We start from the raw sequence: 23,581 nt of genomic DNA, 5'->3' as shown, positions 1-23,581 counted from the left end.
ATGGACCCTTCACTTGAAAGTCTGCAGCAACTGTCACCCAGGGCCGTTGTGTGGAACCATTCATGTACGAAGATTTCAGAGTTCCTACCACATTTTAATATAAATATTCTAATGAATATGTAACACACCTACCCCAATAGAAACAAAACTAAAAAACTTCTAATACAGATTCCTGCTAGAAATCGCATTACACATTAATATAAATACAAATCTTTAAATTTTGAAGGTACATTAGACACAAGAACTGGTCTGAGGATATCCGCTATATTTGAATTTTCACAAGTATTTTAAACCAAATCCGTACAAAAACGAGGATCAGTAATTGCAGAGGTTACTGGTGATCCTGGAAGAGGAAAAGCAGTTGGAAAACTTTGAATTTTGTTATTTGTAGTGTTATTTTTATCATGTAAACTTTCATAATCAATCCAATAATAATTACTTTTTCACTTTGAATATTTTCTTTGCCTGTAAGTCAGTCAGTCAGTATTACTTTATTCAATATGTTCAAATATACATTGCAGATAAAAACGTTTTTTTTTTTAGATCAGTTCATTCTTATCAATAAATGAGTCTGTCAAAGTTATCAAACTTCACTTGCTCCATCACCCTTTTTCTGATCGCAATGCTGATTTTTTGGAAATTTTAAAATATTCTCGCAGGAGACGAATAAATTCACTCTCCTTTCCAGATGTTTTCTTTTTAAAGGCCAATTACCAGCAAAAAATTCCACTTCTTTCACCTTGTGTGTTTTTATCAAATCTTTTCTTTGTTAGAGCTTGTTTTTCTGTCCCTAATCTGGACCCGCCAGAGATGGCAACATCCAGATATTAACCCCAACGCTTTTGGGGATCAGGACAGCCATAAGCTTGGGTATTTTGTGGATGTTTTGACATGCCTATGTAGAAAAGCTTCTACCCAAATTAATGTTGCCTTAAATAGTCGGCATGTTGGTTTTTGGCAAGATTTAAGCAAGCTCAGATTGATGTTAGTCCCAAATTCTGATACACCGGTTATGGTAGAACCTATGCATATTTTTGGTTTGAAAATGTTCATGAAGATGCTGCAATGCAATTTCTTGAAGTCTTAAGACAGAAGTGTCCGCTGCATGATTTTGTGAACATGCACTGATTAACCCAACTAAGTTTCAATCGCATGTTGACATTTTGTGGCCTAGGCATGTAAGAGTTGTGTTTGCTAGAACCATGTATGGAGAATGGTACTGAAGATCTGGGCAGGCTCTCTGGTCTGGAGGAGCGCAGCAAGTGCACCTTCCTTAGAGTCAGGACTGCTGACTTCTTGCCAGCTGACATAAGCTTGACAATGGTGGCACCGTGTTTTAAAATCCTAGATGCAGGCCAGGGCTTTTTCCTTATTCCCTGTGCTAGTGAGTTTCCTCCTATTCTCACCCCTAAAGTTCTGTCCGGGTTGTGTAGCCAGGTCCTCTTGCTTCATTCTATGTTCCTGACTAGTTACTTGTGTATGACAGTAGGTCGATGGTGACCGATATTCCCATACCAGAGTTTGGTTGGGTCCTGCTTTGAGGCATGCCTCGGGGAGGAGTCGCCCGTTTTCCCTTCCATATGACAGGTTGAACCTTTGAGGTCACATCCTTCCTTCTGTTCCCCCAGAGGTGCTGTTCCAAAAGGGCTGATGGCTATTGATTGTGAGGGCTTCACTTCTCTGTGTGCTTATCTTATGGGTCTCTTCTTGGAGACTCCCCCCGCCCCAATCAGCCCCCAATTGCAGAAACAGCCCCTGATAAACGATCAGTCTGTGTTCAGGAAGTGAGGTATACACCAAGTAAGGCAACCGCCTTGAAATGGTTCTGGAACAGGACTCAAGGAATCAACAATTACTTTCTGGAAAAGTAGTGTAAGAGGAGGATTGAGCCAAAAACTGATGTTTCCTGATTTCTCTTTGACCATTGTAGGTAGTGCCTAGTCATGTGCCAGGGAAACAGTTGAGATCTGTGGCTGGTGCCACGGACAACCAGCCTACCAAAAGAGGGAATTTCACCTAAAAAAAGTGCAATTAAATGCTGGAGGAGAGCTGTAGATCTGCCTTTGAAAAAGGTATGTCCGGCTTACTAAGAGTGTGTTTAGTAGGCGGCATCCCTGCAGGAAGACGTTTGCCTAGAAGGAGTACCAGCTACTGAGGCCAGCTGGAGGCGCTACCCAGAAGCCTGAACTATAGAGACCACCTATCTCTTTCATCATAGACAGTGCTCACAAGGGGAAACAGCCTTTACAAGGTTTTTTCCCACGTAGTACCTTTACCACATATTTTTTACAATGCATGTTTTTGGAACGCATATGCTTTTACAATATGACTTTACCGTGCAGTTAAGGTAAGCTGGATGGGCGTGGGGGTCTTCCCCCACAAATTCATTGTTTATTTATATAAATATATATCTGGACAATGAGTGGTAAAGGCATAAGCTGTAAAAGCATATGCAATCTAAACAAATGCGGGGTAAAAAATGGGTGGAAAAAGCAGGCAGAGTATTTTCAAGCGATGTTTCATCATACAACCCCATAAGTGTTCTCAGCCCCTTACCTAGCTCGGGAGTGATTAGATTAGTGGCAGGCAATGGTTAGTTAGGACATTGCAGTACTCGACTCTGAAGTCAAAGTGGGTCATCTTACATCCTGTACTTGCTGTGTGTAAAACATGTCAGCATTCCCCTGATCAACCCAAACTTTGTTGTCCTCGCATGGTTTTGGGAAGAATCAGCTACCACAATCTGCAGGGAACTCTGCAAATGTGTATTGGTGCTGGGAAGTGTCCCTCTGACCTTCAGCCTCTTTTAACAGGGACCTGAAGAGCAGCCTCTGGAACAGGCTCTAGGCCCTATACGGGATCAGTACAGCAAGGGGAAGAGGGGTGAATCCGGCTACCCTGCATCAAGCTATGGCTCCACCAGCCTGCCCAACGTCTAGGGTGTAAAGTAAGAAGTTCAGGGAAGGCGGCCCTGTAAAGCCAATTTGCACCTATGCTTCCATTGTTAACACTTAAACCATGAAATATCTAAACGTTTAAGCAAAATATACCAAATGAAATTTCCTTTTTTCTCACAAATTGGTAAGGCTGCTGAAAAAAACATTGAATTTGCATCCTTTATCAATTGTCGCGACAAATTCCCTCCCTAATTTCAGTCCTGATACGATAATGGACTTATTCACACATAGGGTGTTTAGGACCATTGTGTTTGACCAACATTCTCTATCGTCTACTTTAAATATTTTCTGCACATGCAGATGCTGTTTTTATTTTCATGATTTAAGTCTCTGGACCACTTTTTTTCCTAAAACCACCATAAATAGTTTTTCTTAGAAACTTGTGGGAAACGGATGGTGGCTCTAGTTATGGAAGTTTGTGGACGATGCTACCTTCTTTTAAGTTCTGATACTGGCCACTCACATTTAAGGTTGATATTCTAAAGAGGCCTAACTCTGTTGGAGAGCAGCAGTCTGACTTTGCCAGTGATTATTGTGACGAACACGAAGTGAAACGTAGCAGCAATTAAGGGGATGCAGTAGAACCTGTTGGTGGTGGAGACATTGGGACAGTATGGGACCCCAGGGGAGGAGAACTGAAGCAGGGTGAGTACAGTTCCTGCCTGAGTGAAGAAGTATAGGTGGGTTTTGGTTAGGTAGAGTGCGTAGTGTCATATTTTTATGGACAGGACCTGTTTGGGTTTCTAGGGTGAAGGTGCCTCTATGTGGGAATACCCAGTTCAGTCTTGTCGAGATCTGGTACCAGAGTGCAGAAGAATCAATCTGTTTGTGTAAAACTGAGGCCTTGGAGGATGCAGTTGAGTGTTGGACTGATTTCGGAGGGGGTGAAAGAAGGAAATAAGGGTGGAGAACATTGGGTTACAACACACGTGATTTTGTAAACAAACAGCGATAGAGTGAGTTGATAACATTTTTCAATCGGCTAACAAAGATTCTTTTACAGAACAAGGAACACTATAGAATAAATTCATCACTGGGACTGTTACCATTGAGAAGTGCATCTAAAGAACTATATGCTTGCTCAGTGCATATCATGGTATTTGCTGTTATAAATAATCCTATATTCATCAGGGCCCTTGTGGAAAGCTTTTTCCGAGTGTTTTAGGGGATGCACAATATCCCACTAGCTTCTGATATTTGTACAACCAATATCACACACAGTACTCCCGTCCTGTGGAAGTCTTCCAGTTCTAGTGAAGGCAAAGGAGGTAACATGATTGATCTTTTGACACAACCTTAAACTTGGCCTTCTCCCCTTTGAAACTGTGCCGAGGTGAAGCAAGTACAGGGCAGGATCAAGGACATGTATTCATTTGGAGGGAAATATTTGCCCACTGTACCTCAGTTCTTCCCAGAGGAGCATGGTCATGTTAGTATTGAGTTACTCCAAGTGAATCAGTGCTTACACACTGAAATTCGAACAAGTTAAAATAGTTTGCTGGTAAACTTGGAAATGCAAAGCTGGTTGTCAGTGCTCTTATTGCTACTGGTCATACATGGGCGAACATTTGTGGGTACCTTCAAACTCCTAAATCACAGGACTCCAGGCGTGATCAGTAGTGAGGATAATATAGCAATGTATTCGCGTTCTGAAATGATTTGTTGCAGCAGATGTTCGATTGTATTGGCCTTTGTGAGTTGTCGTGGATGTATCAATGGCCAATTCATTTATTTTCTAAGCAAACTTGTTTCCCGTCTTTAGAGCCCCCTTTCCCCGGAGATAAAGATGGAACCAATGGAAAGCCTAAGTTTTGGGGACAAGAACCCGGAAATCGCCTGTAAGTATTTTTGGGGCTCATTACTTCCAAGGAGATTTTGGGATTGTAAATTTCTCAGGGTGTACATTAAATTCGATATTTTCTCTTTAAGTAACCTGATAGTCCATGCTATTTTGTGAGAGTTAATAACAAAAAAGGGCTGGCTCAAATCAGCAAGGCTGAGCCTAATAAGTGCAACAACAAAGGTAGAATGCCAGTGCTGATATATTCTTTTCCGCAATATTTACTTACACCAAAGTACAGACATCGGTTCAATACCTGGGTATATTGCTATTTAAATAGCCGTTTATTCACAATGAATTAAACATCGGACATTTTTTCTATTTTAATACATCTTTACAGATTGTATTCTTCACAAACAAGGACTTGGGACACAAAACAATAAAAGAATGTAATTTCAACCATCTCCACGCTCAACAAGCATATCACATTCACACCACTCTCACTCGAACAATGGTAAAATACATAGGGTCAACCAAAATAAATTGCAATTTGATTGTAGGGGATAATGCAAACAAAGAATACACCACTACTGATTTAGCTTTCAGTTGTCAGAAAAAACATATAATAAACAATCAATGGGTGTATAAGCACAAAACCGGGTGACGTATAATTAAGGCACCAGGGTGGCAAAGGTTGACCCTACAAGGTCTACGCGTTTCGAATCCTCACTACTCACGGGTTTCTCTTCAGGACCTTAGCACGCTCTGCAAAGGAGACAAAAAAATGGAAAAGAGGACCAATTCTAAGTTTCTAATAGAGTGGTAGTACACACCTAAAAACACTCCTGAGCACTACTACACCAAGAAATCCAAATTCAGCTTACCCAACAGTGGAGCAGGCGGAGATTTATCTAAAAATCAGAAAAGGAAAAAATCCAAATACAAGAGAAAAGAAGAAAAAGAAGGTAGGATATTAGTGCCACTCCTCAAAGCTTGATATCTGTTCTAAATGCCAATGTAAACTCGTGGATTACCTGAGCGCGAAATCCAAAGTATTTTTCCTTAAGGGCATTCTTCAATGACAGTGCGCGGCCAGCAGGGATAACCTTAATGGATAGTGTGTATATAGTTTAATGTCCACGTTCCCATGGCTGTGCAGCAGACGAATACAGTAATGACATCAATGCATGGTAGCACGCATAAATCACTGCTATCGAATCGTGCTTACCGGGCAAGGTTCGTGCTTCAAAACACGGAAGTGGATTCAATCAAGTAGGTTTAAACCAGGCGGCGTTGGGACAAATTAGCAGCACACCGCGTCTCTAGAAAAATGACCAGGGTAGAAAATATCAAACTCGGTCTTAGGCGGACTTGGGACGTGGGTTGTAAGCGCAATGTCTGGTCCCGGGGGCCGAACACTCACCGGTAGCTAGCCGCGTCTGGTTCCCAGGGTGAAAACTACGTCACTGGCCATCAGGCGGATGCAGGCGCATGCGTGGCTCTAAGCCGGATGGGAAATGTAGTTTCTACGGCGCGAAAAACTTTGCGTGGGAAACCAAGTTGCTGCAGCAGATTCGGTCTCTCTCGATTCAGAGGAGGGGGGACAGGGGGGCTGCCAACACCAATATATGAAAGAACCATTAATTATGAGCCAAAACTCAGGTGTTATCCTGAGGATCAACTAGCGAAAAGTGTTGATAGGTGACAAAACGTAGCAAAATTAGTAAAAAGACTGTATGTGGGAGAAAATATAGTGGATGACAATATTCTTCACGTCAAGAATTAAAGCTTGTAAATTTCAGATAGTTCGTTGAGACCTGACACGGCCGTGTCGAATTTAACAATTAGGAGGGCTTCTCTCTTAGACAGTTTTTGATCCCAGTCACCACCGTAGGAGTCTTTTTCTATTTTAGAAATGACTGTCCAGGGCAAAAAGTCGTGACGCAAACTTGACGTTTCATTTGGACTTTCTTTTTCCATTCAATGAAACGCGCCAGATGGACACCAAGGGAAAGCCTTCTTGAACGGAAAAAGAAAGTCCAATTGAAACGTCAAGTTTGCGTCACGACTTTTTGCCCTAATGCCAACAAACTGAAAAAAATCATAGGACAAAACTGGCATCTAGTTAAGAATTTACATGAGAGCTTACAGGAATCTCCCCTATTTGCTTTCAAAAAAGAAAAATCTATTGCCAATTATGTAGTGAAAGCAGCGACAGTAAAGGAACAACAACCCACACTAAGACATCTGATGGGTTTGCCACCCATCACAGGGCACCACAAATGTGGTACATGCCTGTGCTGTGACCTCACTGTGGAAGGGACGCTCTTCCAACACAATGGGATCTCCTGGAAACATCAAACATTTAGCAACTGTAAATCCAAATACGTTGTTTATGGAATAAAATGCCCGTGTGGATTACTGTATATTGGTAAAACCAACCGAGAGATCCGTCAAAGGATCTCGCAGCACAAGTCCAGGTTAAAACAGAGGGTGGAGACTGCTCCTTTGGTGAACCATTGGAATAGATGCCAACACCAGATAAATGACTTGAGATGGACAGTCATTTCTAAAATAGAAAAAGACTCCTACGGTGGTGACTGGGATCAAAAACTGTCTAAGAGAGAAGCCCTCCTAATTGTTAAATTCGACACGGCCGTGTCAGGTCTCAACGAACTATCTGAAATGTACAAGCTTTAATTCTTGACGTGAAGAATATTGTCATCCAATATATTTTCTCCCACATACAGTCTTTTGCTAATTTTGCTACGTTTTGTCACCTATCAACACTTTTCGCTAGTTGATCCTCAGGATAACACCTGAGTTTTGGCTCATAATTAATGGTTCTTTCATATATTGGTGTTGGCAGCCCCCCTGTCCCCCCCTCCTCTGAATCGAGAGAGACCGAATCTGCTGCAGCAACTTTGTTTCCCACGCAAAGTTTTTCGCGCCGTAGAAACTACATTTCCCATCCGGCTTAGAGCCACGCATGCGCCTGCATCCGCCTGATGGCCAGTGACGTAGTTTTCACCCTGGGAACCAGACGCGGCTAGCTACCGGTGAGTGTTCGGCCCCCGGGACCAGACATTGCGCTTACAACCCACGTCCCAAGTCCGCCTAAGACCGAGTTTGATATTTTCTACCCTGGTCCTTTTTCTAGAGACGCGGTGTGCTGCTAATTTGTCCCGACGCCGCCTGGTTTAAACCTACTTGATTGAATCCACTTCCGGGTTTTGAAGCACGAACCTTGCCCGGTAAGCACGATTCGATAGCAGTGATTTATGCGTGCTACCATGCATTGATGTCATTACTGTATTCGTCTGCTGCACAGCCATGGGAACGTGGACATTAAACTATATACACACTATCCATTAAGGTTATCCCTGCTGGCCGCGCACTGTCATTTAAGAATGCCCTTAATGAAGAATACTTTGGATTTCGCGCTCAGGTAATCCACGAGTTTACATTGGCATTTAGAACAGATATCAAGCTTTGAGGAGTGGCACTAATATCCTACCTTCTTTTCTCTTGTATTTGGATTTTTTCCTTTTCTGATTTCTAGATAAATCTCCGCCTGCTCCACTGTTGGGTGAGCTGAATTTGGATTTCTTGGTGTAGTAGTGCTCAGGAGTGTTTTTAGGTGAGTACTACCACTCTATTAGAAACTTAGAATTGGTCCTCTTTTCCATTTTTTTGTCTCCTTTGCAGAGCGTGCTAAGGTCCTGAAGAGAATCCCGGGAGTAGTGAGGATTCGAAACGCGTAGACCTTGTAGGGTCAACCTTTGCCACCCTGGTGCCTTAATTATACGTCACCCGGTTTTGTGCTTATACACCCATTGATTGTTTATTATATGTTTTTTCTGACAACTGAAAGCTAAATCAGTAGTGGTGTATTCTTTGTTTGCATTATCCCCTACAATCAAATTGCAATTTATTTTGGTTGACCCTATGTATTTTACCATTGTTCGAGTGAGAGTGGTGTGAATGTGATATGCTTGTTGAGCGAGGAGATGGTTGAAATTACATTCTTTTATTGTTTTGTGTCCCAAGTCCTTGTTTGTGAAGAATACAATCTGTAAAGATGTATTAAAATAGAAAAAATGTCCGATGTTTAATTCATTGTGAATAAACGGCTATTTAAATAGCAATATACCCAGGTATTGAACCGATGTCTGTACTTTGGTGTAAGTAAATATTGCGGAAAAGAATATATCAGCACTGGCATTCTACCTTTGTTGCATTTTGTGGGAGTAACATCAGGTTTTGTGTCAACTAACAACATTATCCTTTGGTTTTGTGTGAATACGCTGTTCTGATTGGGGCAACTGCATCTCCTGAAACACAGTTTGAGAGTTATTGAAGATTTACCATTCCGTCAAACACAATTTGGCACTGTAGTATATTTTAACTGTAAATGTTGGGTGTATTTGAACATACGTCCAGTCCGGCCGAATTCAGAGTAATACGGTAATGTAGACGTTACCTGAGCACGTCTCAGAGCAAACTTTGAAATGGATAATAATCATGAGCAATTTTTTCTCTGTCTTTGTAGTGGAGACCAATGAAACGACATTTATTGAGTGGAAAAAGAAGCAGATGAACTCAGACAAAACTGATTCTGCATCCGACATCCTGTCATCTCAGCTTAGTGACTACTCCATGGCAGTGGTATGTGTACATGTTTAATAATGTCAGCCGCACTATGCCATAGGTGACACATTGCTTGCATGCTTTAAACGGTATGACGTGCCAGCAGTAAGATAACGGTGCATCTATGAACTTCATGAAACTGGACATAGGATGAACACAGGTGACCCGGACCGAGCTGTCCTAAAAGTCAACTTCACATAGGCTTGAGATGTTCCCTTCTCTCTGACGGACTCAGCTCATGTCTGAGAAACCTTTGGGGGTCGCGTCACCAGAGTGCCATTGAAACAAACACCGAGCTTGAGAGAAGTGATCTCCACGTGTGTTTATTAGTCTTTCTTGTACCTGTTGTCCTGCTGATGATTCTTGCCTTCTACCACGATCACCTTACAGTATCTTAACTCGAAGTGCCCATTACTTGTCTCCACATCCTGCACCTGTATGTAGCATCATTAGACTTCTACCTACCCTTGTTTCAAAGTGCCCCGTGTTTATATGATGTGACATATGTTTGCTTATTCTGTGTATTACATATCTGAAAGAAACAGGTTAGTATTAGATTCCTTACCTTAGAATATCCCCAGGCGTCAGTCTGGATCCGGAAACTTTTGCGTAGCAGTACCCCTGCGCGTCGGTAGGCGTCGTCTGCAGGCGTCCCCTGCGGCTCCGCGTCGTCGGCGTCGTGCGCCGTGATGACATCGCTGGAGTATATAGACGCCGCCTCCGCGCGCTGACGTCATTTCTTCTTTTTTCCGCGCCAGTTAGCGCAGATCCGAAGAGCAGTACTCCGGTCTTTTGACCAAGTGTTTGTAAAACTTAATCTTTCTACGGTGCCGGTAGGATGCCTGGGTTTAAGAGTTGCGACGAGTGCGACCGCATGATGTCGGTCACCGACCACCATCGACTCTGCCTCCGGTGTCTGGGCGCGGACCACGACGTGGAGTCCTGCGTCGACTGTCGGGCCTTGACTGGAAAAGCTAGGCGGGAGCGGTCCCGCAAGCTTCTCGAGCTCCGAGTGTCGGCCCCGCGTCGAGAGCGGTCCCGGTCCGGTCGGAGGTCGAGGGAGCGGTCGAGGGAACGATCGCGGAGCCGCCATGGGCGCTCCGGGAGTCGCCACCATTCCTCCGGTTCGTCAGGTAAGCACAAGAAGTCGGGGCGTCGCCATCGCACCCCCGACTCCCCCCGACGCCCGCGTGATGCGGCCGGGGGCTCGGGTGGCCCCACCCCCGCGGCCCCGCGTGGGTCACCGACGCCGTCTACCCCATACCCGTCGGTCCCTGGGGAAGGCGCGTCGCGTGAGGAGATCGAGGCCTTCCTCATTGCTATGAGGGCGAGGTCTCCTCCGGCGGGGCCTACGGCGCCTGCGGGGCCGTCGGTCCCGTCTGGGGGCCCGAGCGGTTCGGGTGCTTCTGCCCCGACGCCGCCGGTGGCTCCGGCCCCGGCGCCGCTGGGTCCCTCAGGTTCGTCGCCGGCTGGTCTCCCGGCCTCTCCGGCGTCGGTTCCTTTGGGCCAACCCGTGGTACCGCCTCCGCGTGGTGCAGCGACTCCGCCGTCGGCTCCGGCCGGCGTCGGGTCCCCGGCACCGACGCCGCGCGGCGCCACCCCCATTCCCTCCCCGACTCCGGACACGGAGTCGGACCGGCGTCGGCCGACGCCGGATCCGACGCCGATGGGGCCCGTTGACCCCGATGTCTATATCGTCGACCCAGAATATGGGTATGATGAGGATGAGTATGGAGAGGGTTGGGAGGGGTCTGAGGACCCTTTATCCCGTGCCTGCCAGTATGATGTGGACTGGGTAGGTGATCTGGGTGATGCCAGTGGCCTGGACGAGTCGCCCAACCCTGGGTTTGTCTCCCCGTCCCCTGTGGCGTCTGAGGCAGGTGCTGCCTATTCGGTGGTCCTGATGAGGGCTGCCAAGGCCTTGCACCTTGAGCTCCCCGTCGCGAAGGTCAAACCGAACATTCTGACCGAAGTGTTTAAACCGCAGTCATGCCCCCAGGAGCCTCTGCTGCCGTTTAATGAGGCCCTGACGGATGTCCTTTTTGGGCACCTGGTCCAGGCCCGCTTCCGGTGCACCGGTTGACCGGAATGTTGCAAGGCGTCACCGTCCATGCTCGGACGACCCTGCCTTTTTATCCACCCATCCCTCCCCGGAGAGTCTGGTGATCCAGGCCTCCACTTCGCAGTCCGCATTTCCGTCGGCTCCGCCCGATCGGGAATCAAAGCGGTATGACCAGTTTGGTAAAAAGGTCTTTTCCTCTTTGAGCGCTGGACTGCGGTCTTGTAATACCGCGTGCCTCTTGGGCCGCTACACCCACTCCCTGTGGGATACGGTCGAGGAGTGTTTGCCGCAATGCCCCCAGGAAGTGCGGGACAAGCTCACCCGGGCCTTGGTTGAAGGCCGGGATGCGGCGCGGTACTCGATCCGTTGTGGTCTGGACACGACCGACTCACTGGGACGGGCCATGTCCACGACGGTGGCGATTCGTCGCCATGCTTGGCTGAGATCTGCCAACTTTTCGCCAGACGTCCAAAATGCACTCATGGACATGCCATTTGATGGCAGTCGCCTGTTTGGTGACAAAGCGGACCACGCGCTGGAGCGCTTCAAGGACTCCAGGGTCACGGCCAAGTCCTTGGGTCTTTCGACCCAGCGCCAGCAGACGGGTTCGTTTCGCCCCTTTCGTGGCCAAGGGAGGGGCGGTCCCACACGTGCTGCCAGCCACGCGCCGCAGAACGCTCCCCAGCGCGGTGGCGGCCGTGGTTTCCGCCGTGGTGGCGGTAGAGGCCAGCGGCGTGGTCAGTCCACGCCTCCCTCCGCTGCTGCATCCAAGCCTTCCTAGTCCGAGCTTTCGGGCTCACGTGACGCCAGTGGGTGGCAGGGTTCGCCATCACCACTCCCGCTGGCGCGCGATAACATCGGACAGGTGGGTGCTGCAGCTCGTTCGAAGGGGCTATGCCCTCCCCTTCGAGTCCACTCCTCCAGCCATGCCACCGCAGAACCACCGTGTGTCGGGGGACCACTTGACACTTCTGCAGGAGGAAGTTACGGCCCTCTTGGCCAAGGGGGCCATCGAGCGCGTTCCTGGGCCAGAAGTAGGGTGTGGTTGCTACTCCCACTACTTTCTGGTGCCCAAGAAGGACAAGGGAGGCCTGCGTCCTATCTTGGACCTGCGGAACGTCAACGGCTTCCTCCGGAAGGAGAAGTTCAAGATGTTGGCTTTGGCTCAGGTCTTGGCTGCTCTAGACCCACAAGACTGGATGGTAGCGTTGGACTTGCAGGATGCGTATTTTCACATCCCCGTCCTGCCGGCCCACCGGCGTTACCTGCGATTCACGGTAGGCCACGAGCACTTTCAGTTTATCGTGCTCCCATTCGGCCTTACCAGCGCCCCACGGGTGTTCACGAAAGTGATGGCGGTGGTCGCAGCTCATCTGCGCCGGTTAGGGGTTTCAGTCTTCCCCTACCTCGACGACTGGTTGTTGAAGGCGGGCTCGCCCCAGACAGTCGTCCACCACCTTCAGATGACGGCAGACCTCCTGCACGAGCTGGGGTTTTCCATCAATGTGCCGAAATCACACCTGTGTCCCTCTCAAAAGCTCCTTTTCATCGGAGCGGTTCTCGACTCGGCGCAGTTTCGGGTTTATCCCCCGGAACGGCGGGTCCGGGATATTCAGGCTCTGATTCCCATCTTTCAGCCGTTATCCCGGGTTTCGGTCAGGTTGACGCTGCGGCTTCTGGGGCTGATGGCCTCCTGCATCCTACTGGTGCATCACGCCAGGTGGCGGATGCGGGCTCTGCAGTGGGACCTGAAGTTTCAGTGGGCCCAGCATCAGGGCAACCTATCCGACCATGTCCTGATCTCGGAGGGCACTGCGAGACAGTTGCAGTGGTGGCTTACGGACCGCGATTGGGTCAGAGGCAGATCCCTCTCCCTTCCCCAACCGGAGCACGTGGTTGTGACGGACGCGTCCCTCCAGGGCTGGGGTGGCCACTTGGGAGAGGCGGAGATCAGAGGCATCTGGTCTCCGGCGGAGTCCCGGCTCCATATCAACCTGTTGGAGCTGCGGGCGATTCGCCTAGCACTGAAGGCATTCCTCCCCTTTGTCAACAGGAGTGTAGTGCAGGTGTTCACGGACAACACCACCGCCATGTGGTACTGCAACAAACAGGGCGGTGTGGGGTCGTGGACCCTTTGCCAGGAGGCTCTGCGTCTCTGGCAATGGCTGGAACGTCAGGGCGTGACTCTGACGGTTCAACACCTGGCAGGTTCTCTGAACGCCAGGGCGGACGAACTCAGCCGTCGGTGCTCGGTGGATCACGAATGGCGTCTGAACTCGGACGTGGCGAGAGGCCTCTTTCAGCAATGGGGAGAGCCTTGGTTAGATCTATTTGCCACAGAAGAGAACGCGCAATGTCATCAGTTCTGCGCGTTGGAGTTTCCAAGACGGCACTCGCTCGGCGACGCCTTTCGGCGCGAGTGGAGTTGCGGTCTGTTGTACGCCTTTCCGCCTATACCACTTCTGCCCAGAGTGCTGAAGAAGATCAGGCGCGACCGGGCCCAAGTTATCCTTGTGGCTCCGGACTGGGCTCGAAGATACTGGTATCCCGAGCTACTCAGCATGACAGTCGGTCCCTCGATCCGCCTGCCCCTTCAGGAGGACCTTCTGTCGCAGCAGCAGGGGACGGTCCTCCACCCGAACCTGTCCAGTCTCCACCTCCATGCGTGGAGATTGAGCGGCGACAGTTGAGGCCATTTGACTTGCCTCCTGAAGTCTGTGATGTCATTCTGGCAGCCAGGCGTCCCTCCACAAAGTCGGTATACGCCTGCCGGTGGAACAGATTTGTGGCATGGTGCACAGCAAAGGCTGTGGATCCCCTTTCTGCCCCTCTGTCTGAAGTTCTCCTCTTCCTCCTTTCCCTTGCCCAGCAGGGCTCTGCTCTGGGCACTATCAAGGGCTATCTTTCTGCCCTTTCCGCCTTCTTGAGGCTCCCTGATCAGCCATCTTTGTTCAAGTCCCCTATTGTGTTAAGATTCTTGAAGGGCATCACGCACATGTATCCTCCAACTCCGTTCGTGATGCCTCAGTGGGACTTGAACCTGGTTCTGACTTTCCTGATGTGCGCTCCTTTTGAGCCCCTTCATTCCTGTCCTCTCCGTCTTCTCACTTTAAAGACGGCCTTCCTGGTAGCCATCACCTCTGCCAGGAGAGTGAGTGAGCTCCAGGCTCTTTCTATTCAACCTCCTTTCTTGTCTGTTCATCCTGATAAGGTGGTTCTTCGGACTAGACCTTCTTTCCTGCCCAAGGTAGTCTCTGCTTTTCACATTGGGCAGTCCATCACCTTGCCCTCCTTCTTCCCGCCTCCGCATCCTTCGAAGGATGAAGAGCGGCTCCATCGTCTGGACCCAAAACGTGCGCTTTCATTTTACCTGGATCGCACACGCCAGTTCCGGGTGGATGACCAGCTGTTTGTTGGCTACGTGGGTGAGAAGAAGGGAAGGGCGGTACAGAAACGGACCATCTCTCGGTGGGTCGTCCTCTGCATCAAGGCATGCTACTCTTTGGCTCGGAAGGAGCCTCCTGTTGGGCTGAGGGCCCATTCCACTCGGGCCACGGCGGCTACTACTGCCCTGGGCCGGGGAGTCCCCTTGCAGGACATTTGCCAGGCGGCTACATGGGCCTCGCTGCACACCTTTGCGAGGCATTACTGCCTGGACAGTCAAGTCCGGAGGGACGGCTTCTTTGGCCGTTCGGTCCTCCAGGACTTTCTGGTGTAGGTTGTATTGGTTCGCAGACCCACCTCCGGGGTTGGTATTGCTGGGGTATCTATTCTAAGGTAAGGAATCTAATACTAACCTGTTTCTTTCAGATGAACAAGTTACTTACCTTCGGTAACGATATATCTGTAAGAAACAGTAGTTAGTATTAGATTCCTTACCGCCCCGCCCATCCTCCCCGTTCTGCGAACTGATACCTAGGGTTAAGGACATCCCTTTCAGGGCCCTAGTTTCAAATGGCACCAGTGTTGGTTCTCCCATGGCTCTGCGTGTTCTGGAGCGGAAAAGCTGTGTGCAAAGAACTGACGTCAGCGCGCGGAGGCGGCGTCTATATACTCCAGCGACGTCATCACGGCGCACGACGCCGACGACGCGGAGCCGCAGGGGACGCCTGCAGACGACGCCTACCGACGCGCAGGGGTACTGCTACGCAAAAGTTTCCGGATCCAGACTGACGCCTGGGGATATTCTAAGGTAAGGAATCTAATACTAACTACTGTTTCTTACAGATATATCGTTACCGAAGGTAAGTAACTTGTTCGATGAGATGCGTCGTTAACAACCAGGCCCCTTCACTTCAACTGTTGTTTCTAAATGAGTGAATCATTTTGGAAATCATACTTGACAATGACATGTGCTTGAAGCCACACAGATCCTTTCTACCACAGGTGAGTTGGCTTAAAATGAGAACCATGACAACGCAGAGTTTGACACTCGCCTAAAAAGACATGGGTATTTACGAGGCACATATCTTTACAGTCATCTGTTACAGCAGTTTATAAAATTTACGTAGGTGTCACGCTTGTAATGTAGAGTACCTGCAAGTGGATTATGCAAGCATACTATCATCGGTTAGGCAACATTAGGCGGGCGGATTGTATCGGGTGTGGCTTAAGCATGGAAAGCCTCATGCTGACCCATGCAGCGCCTCTGATGTGAAAATGCTATGTGCACCTAGCTACCAAGCTTTCGAAGAATTCCGTTTAGAGCCCTGTTCATATTCCGCAACCTTTTCTTTCAGGGACTTTTTCTGGACAAGTGCTTCGTGAAGGTTTGCGAAGTGGCTATTGGAGGCCAAATGTCGAAAATATTCTCGTTATTGGGGTTGTACTGGGTACGTTGTGTTAATTTCTTGTGGAAATCAGGTAAGGCACGCCCTCCATTACTGATGCGAGCACAGGAACTGAGATCACCCTCTTTGTCAGAGATGGAGGAAATTGACCAAGCAGCTGTGAGGGAAGAAGGAAACCGCAAGGAGACAGTAGCCTATGATTTAGAGCATAAGAAACAAAGTAACAATACCTCGCAGTACTCCCAGGGTACTAAGATTTAAAAATAACACGTCTTGCTGCTCAAAAATATTCTTCCATTCTATTTCTATCGAAAAGCAACAAAGGATGTCCTACTGCTGTACTTGGTGGGTTTGGACAGAAGTCACAGCATGTCAACGTTATAACTTAGTTTTGTGTATGTAAGAGTGTGGTGGAACTCATAAGACACAGTTCTAGAATTTGTTCTTATGTGGCTATGCCTCTGAAGAGTACTTACTGGAGTAAGTGCCAACTTGGAAGACCTCTGTGCAACTTGCAGTGGAGGAGATGCTTTGAAAGATGATGGGAATACATTCGGACCCTTAAGAGTTAATCACTACTTAGAGGGAAGCATCAATGTCACAGAAGTGACTCAACTACGAGGTACAATTTGCCATAGATTTATCTGTCTCCCCAGCCTCGTGTAATGAAAAACAAATCCTAAATACGCTCACACATGGATGAACTTTGGGCCAGCCCTCTTCATCTATTGGTCTAAGTTTTCATTCACATTTGGCCTCGTTAAACCAGAGTTTTACAGTTTTCAGCAAGGGGCAGCTGGTTAGCCCACTTCAGCCATTGGCCTCTTGTACTGTGAGCAATAGCCTCAAGTGAACATCTACCAAAACAAGTGCACTTGAGTCCCAGAACAGCTGGGCCATTACTTTACAATGGCAATGTTTTTTTTTCTTTTCATTATTTATCTGTATTTTTCTAGACATTTGTGTTTAAAGTTTCTCTGAGGTTTACAGTTAATCAAAACTAATAGCACGGTTTCATTTTGCCATTAAATATATTCCTGTGATGTTTATTAAAAAACATAAGTAAGATTTGTGTACCGGTCTTAGTACGCCTGCCAGCTAGGAAGCACAGTATAATCGTTTATAAATGCATGCAACTGGTAATCTTTTAATATAATTTTATTGGACGCATATGGCCAAACTAATTGGAAATTGCATGTTTTATTTTTTCCATTTTTATTTTGTGAAACACGTTTGCAAAAAATCAGCAGCTTTCCAAGGACAAGCCTATTGGCTTAGCAAATGCATGCTATAGTTGCTTACTTCTAATGTTCAGAATTGATTTAAAACATGTTCTACTCGAGTAGGTTGACTAGAAGGCACCAACTACTGATCGTGGTACATTAGAATAAACCAACCACAACAAACGGTATTAAGATTTATTTTAGGGGGTGGGGCTTGGTGGGGGGAGGGCCTGGTGATTCCCATCCAGCGTTCATTTTCCCTCTGAGCATGCATTCCTGCGTGCTTCAGTAGTTCGTATTCTACGTACCTCGCCCTATTCCTCACTTTTGTGACATGGCTGGGTAGGTCAAACACGATCTAGGGTGACTTGCGTTCCCGTTTGAGAGGTGCCTGTCAATTCAAGCTTTACTTTTCCTATTGGAGCAGAACCAAGGCTGATTTGTAGTAGGCAAGTCTCAGGAGGTTGTACGACGGAACAACTTAACCACGCATTTTTTACCCCACGTTTTTTTACTCCCTGTATGTTTTTACAACATATGCCATTACCATGCTTAGTTTATATACATAAAAACAATGTATTTGTGAGGGGAGACCCCCCGACTTGCCGTAAATGCGTGGCAAAGGCATCTGCTGTAAAAACAGGCTTGCTTAAAAATGTGTAAAAGTCACAACTTTGTAAAAACCTTGTTATAAAGACTGTTTCCCATCTCACTCTAGGATGGCACAGTGGGGAATAAAACAGCTCGGAATGTGGCCCAGAGCGATTGCCAGTGGCTGAGATGAATTCAGTCATTTCTTCCATCACCTTGATATTTTTGCATCAGTAAGACTGTCGACCTTGACAGCCCAAACAAGAGTTCTTGAATTGCAGTATGTACTGCCCCATGCCGAATATGTCTTATTTGCTTAGAATTTACAAATCGGCGAATGGTTGTGGTGAGATGTTAGGGGATAACTGATGCTTCTTGTGATGAAACAATAAGAAAGCATGACGTGTGATGCAACAAATTACAATGCAGTGATTTGCATCAGTCACCCGGCCAAATAGCCTTCCAACTTGCAGGTTAGTGTAACAAAATCGGCATTCATAACATTGTCTAGAGACTGAACATTTTAGTAGCACTTGCAAGCACTCTAATATTCAAATCTTACAAGGGCAGAACTCTGCATAGTCAAACGAATGTCTGCCTCCTACACTGCACAAGCTAAGAGATGTACCGTAATACAAGATCTACAGTGGGGATTGTTTTCTCCATCACAACCCTTCGATTTAGGGTTAAGCCTAAGGCCATGTAAATTTCTTATAACAAAGTCCTACCTTCCTGATGGAACCTTCCTCTCTGCAGGGATTTCAGACAAAACAACAAAGTAGTCTGCTAGATTTCCTAGTTTAGATTCAAATGGACTGTAATGTTTCACTTCTAGTGGGGTGTTGGCAGAGGCAGCCACTAATTTAGGAACAGGTTCAGACCCCTCTCTGAAACTTGGATATTCAGTTTGGATTGTTTTTTCAAATCCTCATTGAAACAATTAGGACTGATGAGAGGTCCATTTTGATCCTTTGTAAATCAAATGGGAACCTCCCTAAAGTACGTTTTTAGTCTGGGAATTTTCAATGGACGGCACTGTTCCAGTCCCTTGCCCATTTATTAAGGGAAGACACTTAAGACTTTGTCTTGCTGGCTGTAAATAATTTAGGGAAAGCTTACTAGAAGCCTACATTTGCCATAGAGTATTCATATAAAAACCGTTTTGTCAGTTTCCTTATGTAGCAAAAAAATTGAGTGAGATTACCCTTCTCTTGAGGAGAATCCACCTGATAATATTGAGGAAAATGTTTGTTGGGTCGGGGAAGTTGCCTGCCTGGTGATGGGTATGTATCCTTGCCCTGAGTGCCCCAGCTGCAGCAATATCTAGATCCATGGTACCGATTATTGGTCATGAGTGAACACTGGTCATGCATGTGCACCGTGACCTAGGCCTGTATCACAGTAATGCAGTCTGTTTAAACTAGGATGAGTGCAAAAAGTGATACCCTCATGAAGGTAGGGGATTACTGCCCTTACCTGGAGTAAGTGTGACAAAACTGAGTTGGCAAAAAACTGTTTTTGTGTTCAGTAGAATCAATAATGTGAACTGTGGTTGTGTACTTAACTCCCCCTTGGTCTGCATGGAGTGTGTGTATTGCCGGGCAGTGTGTGATATTTGTGGGGGCATGCTGGGTTGCATGTATCCTAGTGAATGGTCCATAACATGGAGGCCTGTGGGTTTAATTTTTTTTAGTTGGGATCTGTAGAGATGAGGAACACAACCCCACAGACACAAGATGTTCATTGCTGACATTCCTGAGGGCTGGGGTTGGGGCATTCACTGAAGGGAGAGAAGCAGAGCATTCTCTGTGCAATTCAACAGGCTCATTGATTCCAGGAAGAGTTACTGGTCAGTGGGTTCTAGGCTCATTTCCAGGGCGGTAGCAGGACTGATGAGGTCAGTACTGTTGGGGATTCTGATAGAGGAAGACTTAATCATTTGCACCTTTACATGACAACATTAAGTGGAGCCAGATGTAAACGCCGGTTTCTCGCTTTGTTGTGGGTCATTTGGAACTGGAGCCACTCCTGCTGTGACAGACTGTCCCTTTGTCAAACAGTGCAAAGGAGAGTGCACTTCAAGGAATCTGACAATTCCAACACAAAATTCCAAGGACAGAGACTAAATCACATATGTCTGGATTTGGACGAAAAAGATGGGAGCATGTGCCTCATACTTTGTTGGACAGCGCCATCACAGCAGGAGAGAGAAGTTTGCAAAGCCTTCTTGCTCTTGGACCCAGGACTGGGCACCAAGGTCTACCAGTCTCCAATCTTGATGAGAAGCCGTCACCCAGGAGCCCAGAACACACATGTCCTGTTATTAGAACACCAGCCATCTGCCTGTCTGCCAAGAACAGTTTATCCCTTGAGGAGGAGAAGAGAGCCTGGAAGGAGTAAGGCCCAGCCTGGAGCCTGGCTACTGGAATCCGGTGAGTTGTGTGAGGTGCACTGTCTAGTCCGGACTCATGTTGTGATTGAACTGTCTGCTCTGTGGTGAAAGTCTTCAACCCCATTGGGGATGCCATAAAGTTTCAGGCTGTCTTCTGGTAGCACGGATTTTCTTGTGAACATCACCAGTATCCGTGAACCCTGCATGGTACGAGGTGGGCCACTGGGATTGTCTGGGTTGTCATCCCCACAACAGAGACTGTGGGCCATTGCCTGTGACTGTGACCCCCGTGTGCCGGGACTGGGCCACTAACATTTTAGACTACCACCTTGGACGCGATCTATGTGGTTATCATGCCTTAAATATCGAATTAATGTCTGATGTACAGAACACACTTTGGAATTATCCTGTGCAACTATATATGTCATAGGAATTTTCTTGCTATATGATCTCTGAAATCGAGAAACTTGTTTTTGAAAGTGCACTTTATTGTTGATACTGCATATGATCTGTTATATTTAGTCATAAATTGGGCCTGATGAAGCGACGTTTCGTGAAACACTTGTCAGCCCCTTTTCTCCATTTCCAATAAAGAAAATTTGAATTCGGGTTGAATCTGCTCTGTGGCATACTAATGACTATTTAATTCAAATGACCTTAAAAAAATATGCTTTCTTTAGCACTTTAGAGGCTCTCACCCATAAGACCCAACATGGTCAGGATTTCTGCCCTTATTTGTGATCCCTGTATGCCAGTAGGGAGACCCTAAGGATGTTTGGGCCATCACTGTCGGAGGAGTCCTTGCTAGCAGTGGGGGGGCTCGGGAGCAAGTCTGGAAACCGCCTGTTGGGACGCTGCTGGTTCACCAACTTACCGACAGGAACCCCAAAGATAAAAGGCGCTGCTCAAAGAAATAGGTCTTGTCTGTGACCGCCCTAGTGTATTGATCCAACCGACCACAGAAAAGGCATAGTGCGATTTGATGAGTGTAGAGTGAGGCTTTGGAAGGTTGCAGTTGGGGTAAGTTCGAAGTGGGGCCACATGCTTGTGCGGGGCTTGTTGCAGCTCGGCAGTCTCACCTTTCTAAGATCATAGAGCCTTTTAATGCCAAAGCCAGACATTGATTTGTATCGTTGGTGTATGCAGCACCTGAGCATATTAGCATGGAGGGGCTTTTGAGTGAGATGACCTGCAGTAGGCAGCACTGTGTGACAAGTGCTAGAGAGATAGCCTTGAGAGACTACTGTGTGGATTATTTAGTGTGCTGTGTTTAGCGTGTGTAATAAATATTGCTTTTTATACTAAAGAACTGAATTCGGCTTGGCAATCCTCTCATTGGACTTTGTGGAGGTATTTTCAATTATGAGCCCTCGCATATCTTCCACCTCTTCCCCCTGAAGAGCTTCGGACTGCCTGACCCATGCGATCAGAGTTGATCACTGAAGAGTTAGTCCTTGCCTTTATTTTACCACCTTACACTTACTGTTTTATCTCACTCTTTCTGGTTCTTTTTCTTTGCTGTTTTTCTTCTGTTTTCTCTACCTCCTAATCTGTTTCTCCACTTTTCTGCCTTATTGCCTTTCTTTCTTGCTTTGGTTCAGTCCTATTTTTTTTGGCCTTTTCGGAGTAAGATGGCAATAAACCACATTTTTGATGCTTATAGATAGACCTAATAACAATCTTGGCAGAGTCGAATCACAAAAGTAGTACATTAATGCACTAAAAACGTTGTCAGGAAAGGGCAAAAACAATGATGAGTAAACATAAAACCACAGTATATGGCGCATCAAAAAGTCTTGTCACTAGGTAATCGCTTCAAGGGAACTAGGTTAGTCCCAGACGACCATTAACAGGATACCCAACAGCAAAAGCCCTACTCCTGATCATGCACAACAGACATACATTCAAAGAACGTTAACCAATCAGAAGGGGGTAGATGATAATATCAAAAAGATGGTAATATAGGTGGAGGTGTGGAAGCATGAGTTTCGATCACTGAGTAGTAGCCACTTGCAGGCTGTCACTGCACGCTGAGTGGGCTGTCACTAGCCCGTCCTGCAGCTGGGGGTCCATGAGGAGTTTGATATGTCACTCAGCACGGTGGCCCCATGTACAGACCCCAATTGCACAGTCACAGTCCACTCCCTTCAAGCTCGCCCTCAACTAATGGCCTCTACTTTCACCTGTAGATGAAGCAAATATACGTCCCACATGGCGGTCGCTCCGCCCCTTCTCCTGATGTGCCTCAGCAGTCACCCACCTGAGCACCATCCGAAGCCAGAAAATAATCTAGGGCAGCAGCTGCGCTTTCCAGGATATAGCGATCAGGCATTTGAAGAGGACCATGGCAAATTCTGCAAGTTTTTGCTAGTACTTGGTGCGCTGTGTAATGCCCAGGAGATGGAGTAAGAGTTTGGGCGTTAAGTGTATGTTCAAAACTTCTTAGATATGTGGCATAACTTAGCTCCTTGTCCGTGCAAGTGGGGGGCAGTCTCACAGCATGTGGAGGAAATTGGTGTCTTTGTATCCACATCTAGAACACACCAGTCACTCCTGGAAACATCGTGTGACAGCGATGTGGTGTTAGGTAATTCTGTCCCCAAAAATAAAGGGTTCTGCCCACCACTGGCACAAATTAGGCTCCACTTTGACAATATTTGCAAAGCCAGAATTTGACACTTCAGCAACCAGTCCCTTGTAGATGGAAACCTGCATTGGCAAAACCTCTAGGTCTTGCCTATGAAGCCATTTGGTGATGATTTTCAACCATGCTGTACAGCAGTGTGGGCCTTGTGCTCCATGACCGAAAATAATGAAAAAAGTGCATTGATGCAGCTATTGTGACATTTTGTAGCTGTGCGTGAACACAGATGCACAAGCCTACAAAATGAGGCCAGTGTTTTTTCTTTCCATTTATCAATGTGAGAATAAAAGGTTGCACAAAATGTGCTATTTCTTTAAAAATAAATAAATAGGTGAATTTGTTGGGGGTGAGAAGCGGACAGGGAATAAGACAACGCAGGAGGGAAGGATGCGATTGAGAGAGAGAAGTACAAACCGGCAATAATACAGGGGCTCATAGACAGTGGGGGATGCGGAGAATAACAGACAACGGCGGGTGGGTGTGAATGAAGAA

At 47.0% G+C, this 23,581-nt stretch overlaps 1 protein-coding gene across 1 annotated transcript in view; it reads left to right on the top strand.

Annotated features, from left to right (window-relative positions):
* Positions 1-23,581, top strand: part of SYCP2L (synaptonemal complex protein 2 like) — a 1,302,345-nt gene that overhangs the window by 339,695 nt on the left and 939,069 nt on the right. Inside the window, exons 15-16 of the mRNA XM_078685781.1 lie at positions 4,720-4,795; positions 9,290-9,405. Of these exons, the coding sequence (XP_078541907.1) occupies positions 4,720-4,795; positions 9,290-9,405 (192 nt within the window). The remainder of the gene's footprint in view (positions 1-4,719; positions 4,796-9,289; positions 9,406-23,581) is intronic.

The sequence above is a fragment of the Lissotriton helveticus genome, chromosome 4_1 (genome assembly GCF_964261635.1).
Source record: "Lissotriton helveticus chromosome 4_1, aLisHel1.1, whole genome shotgun sequence".
NCBI classification, from domain to species: Eukaryota; Metazoa; Chordata; class Amphibia; order Caudata; family Salamandridae; genus Lissotriton; species Lissotriton helveticus.
The sequence above is the reverse complement of the archived record's forward strand: the minus strand, read 5'-3'. Positions and strand labels throughout refer to the sequence as shown.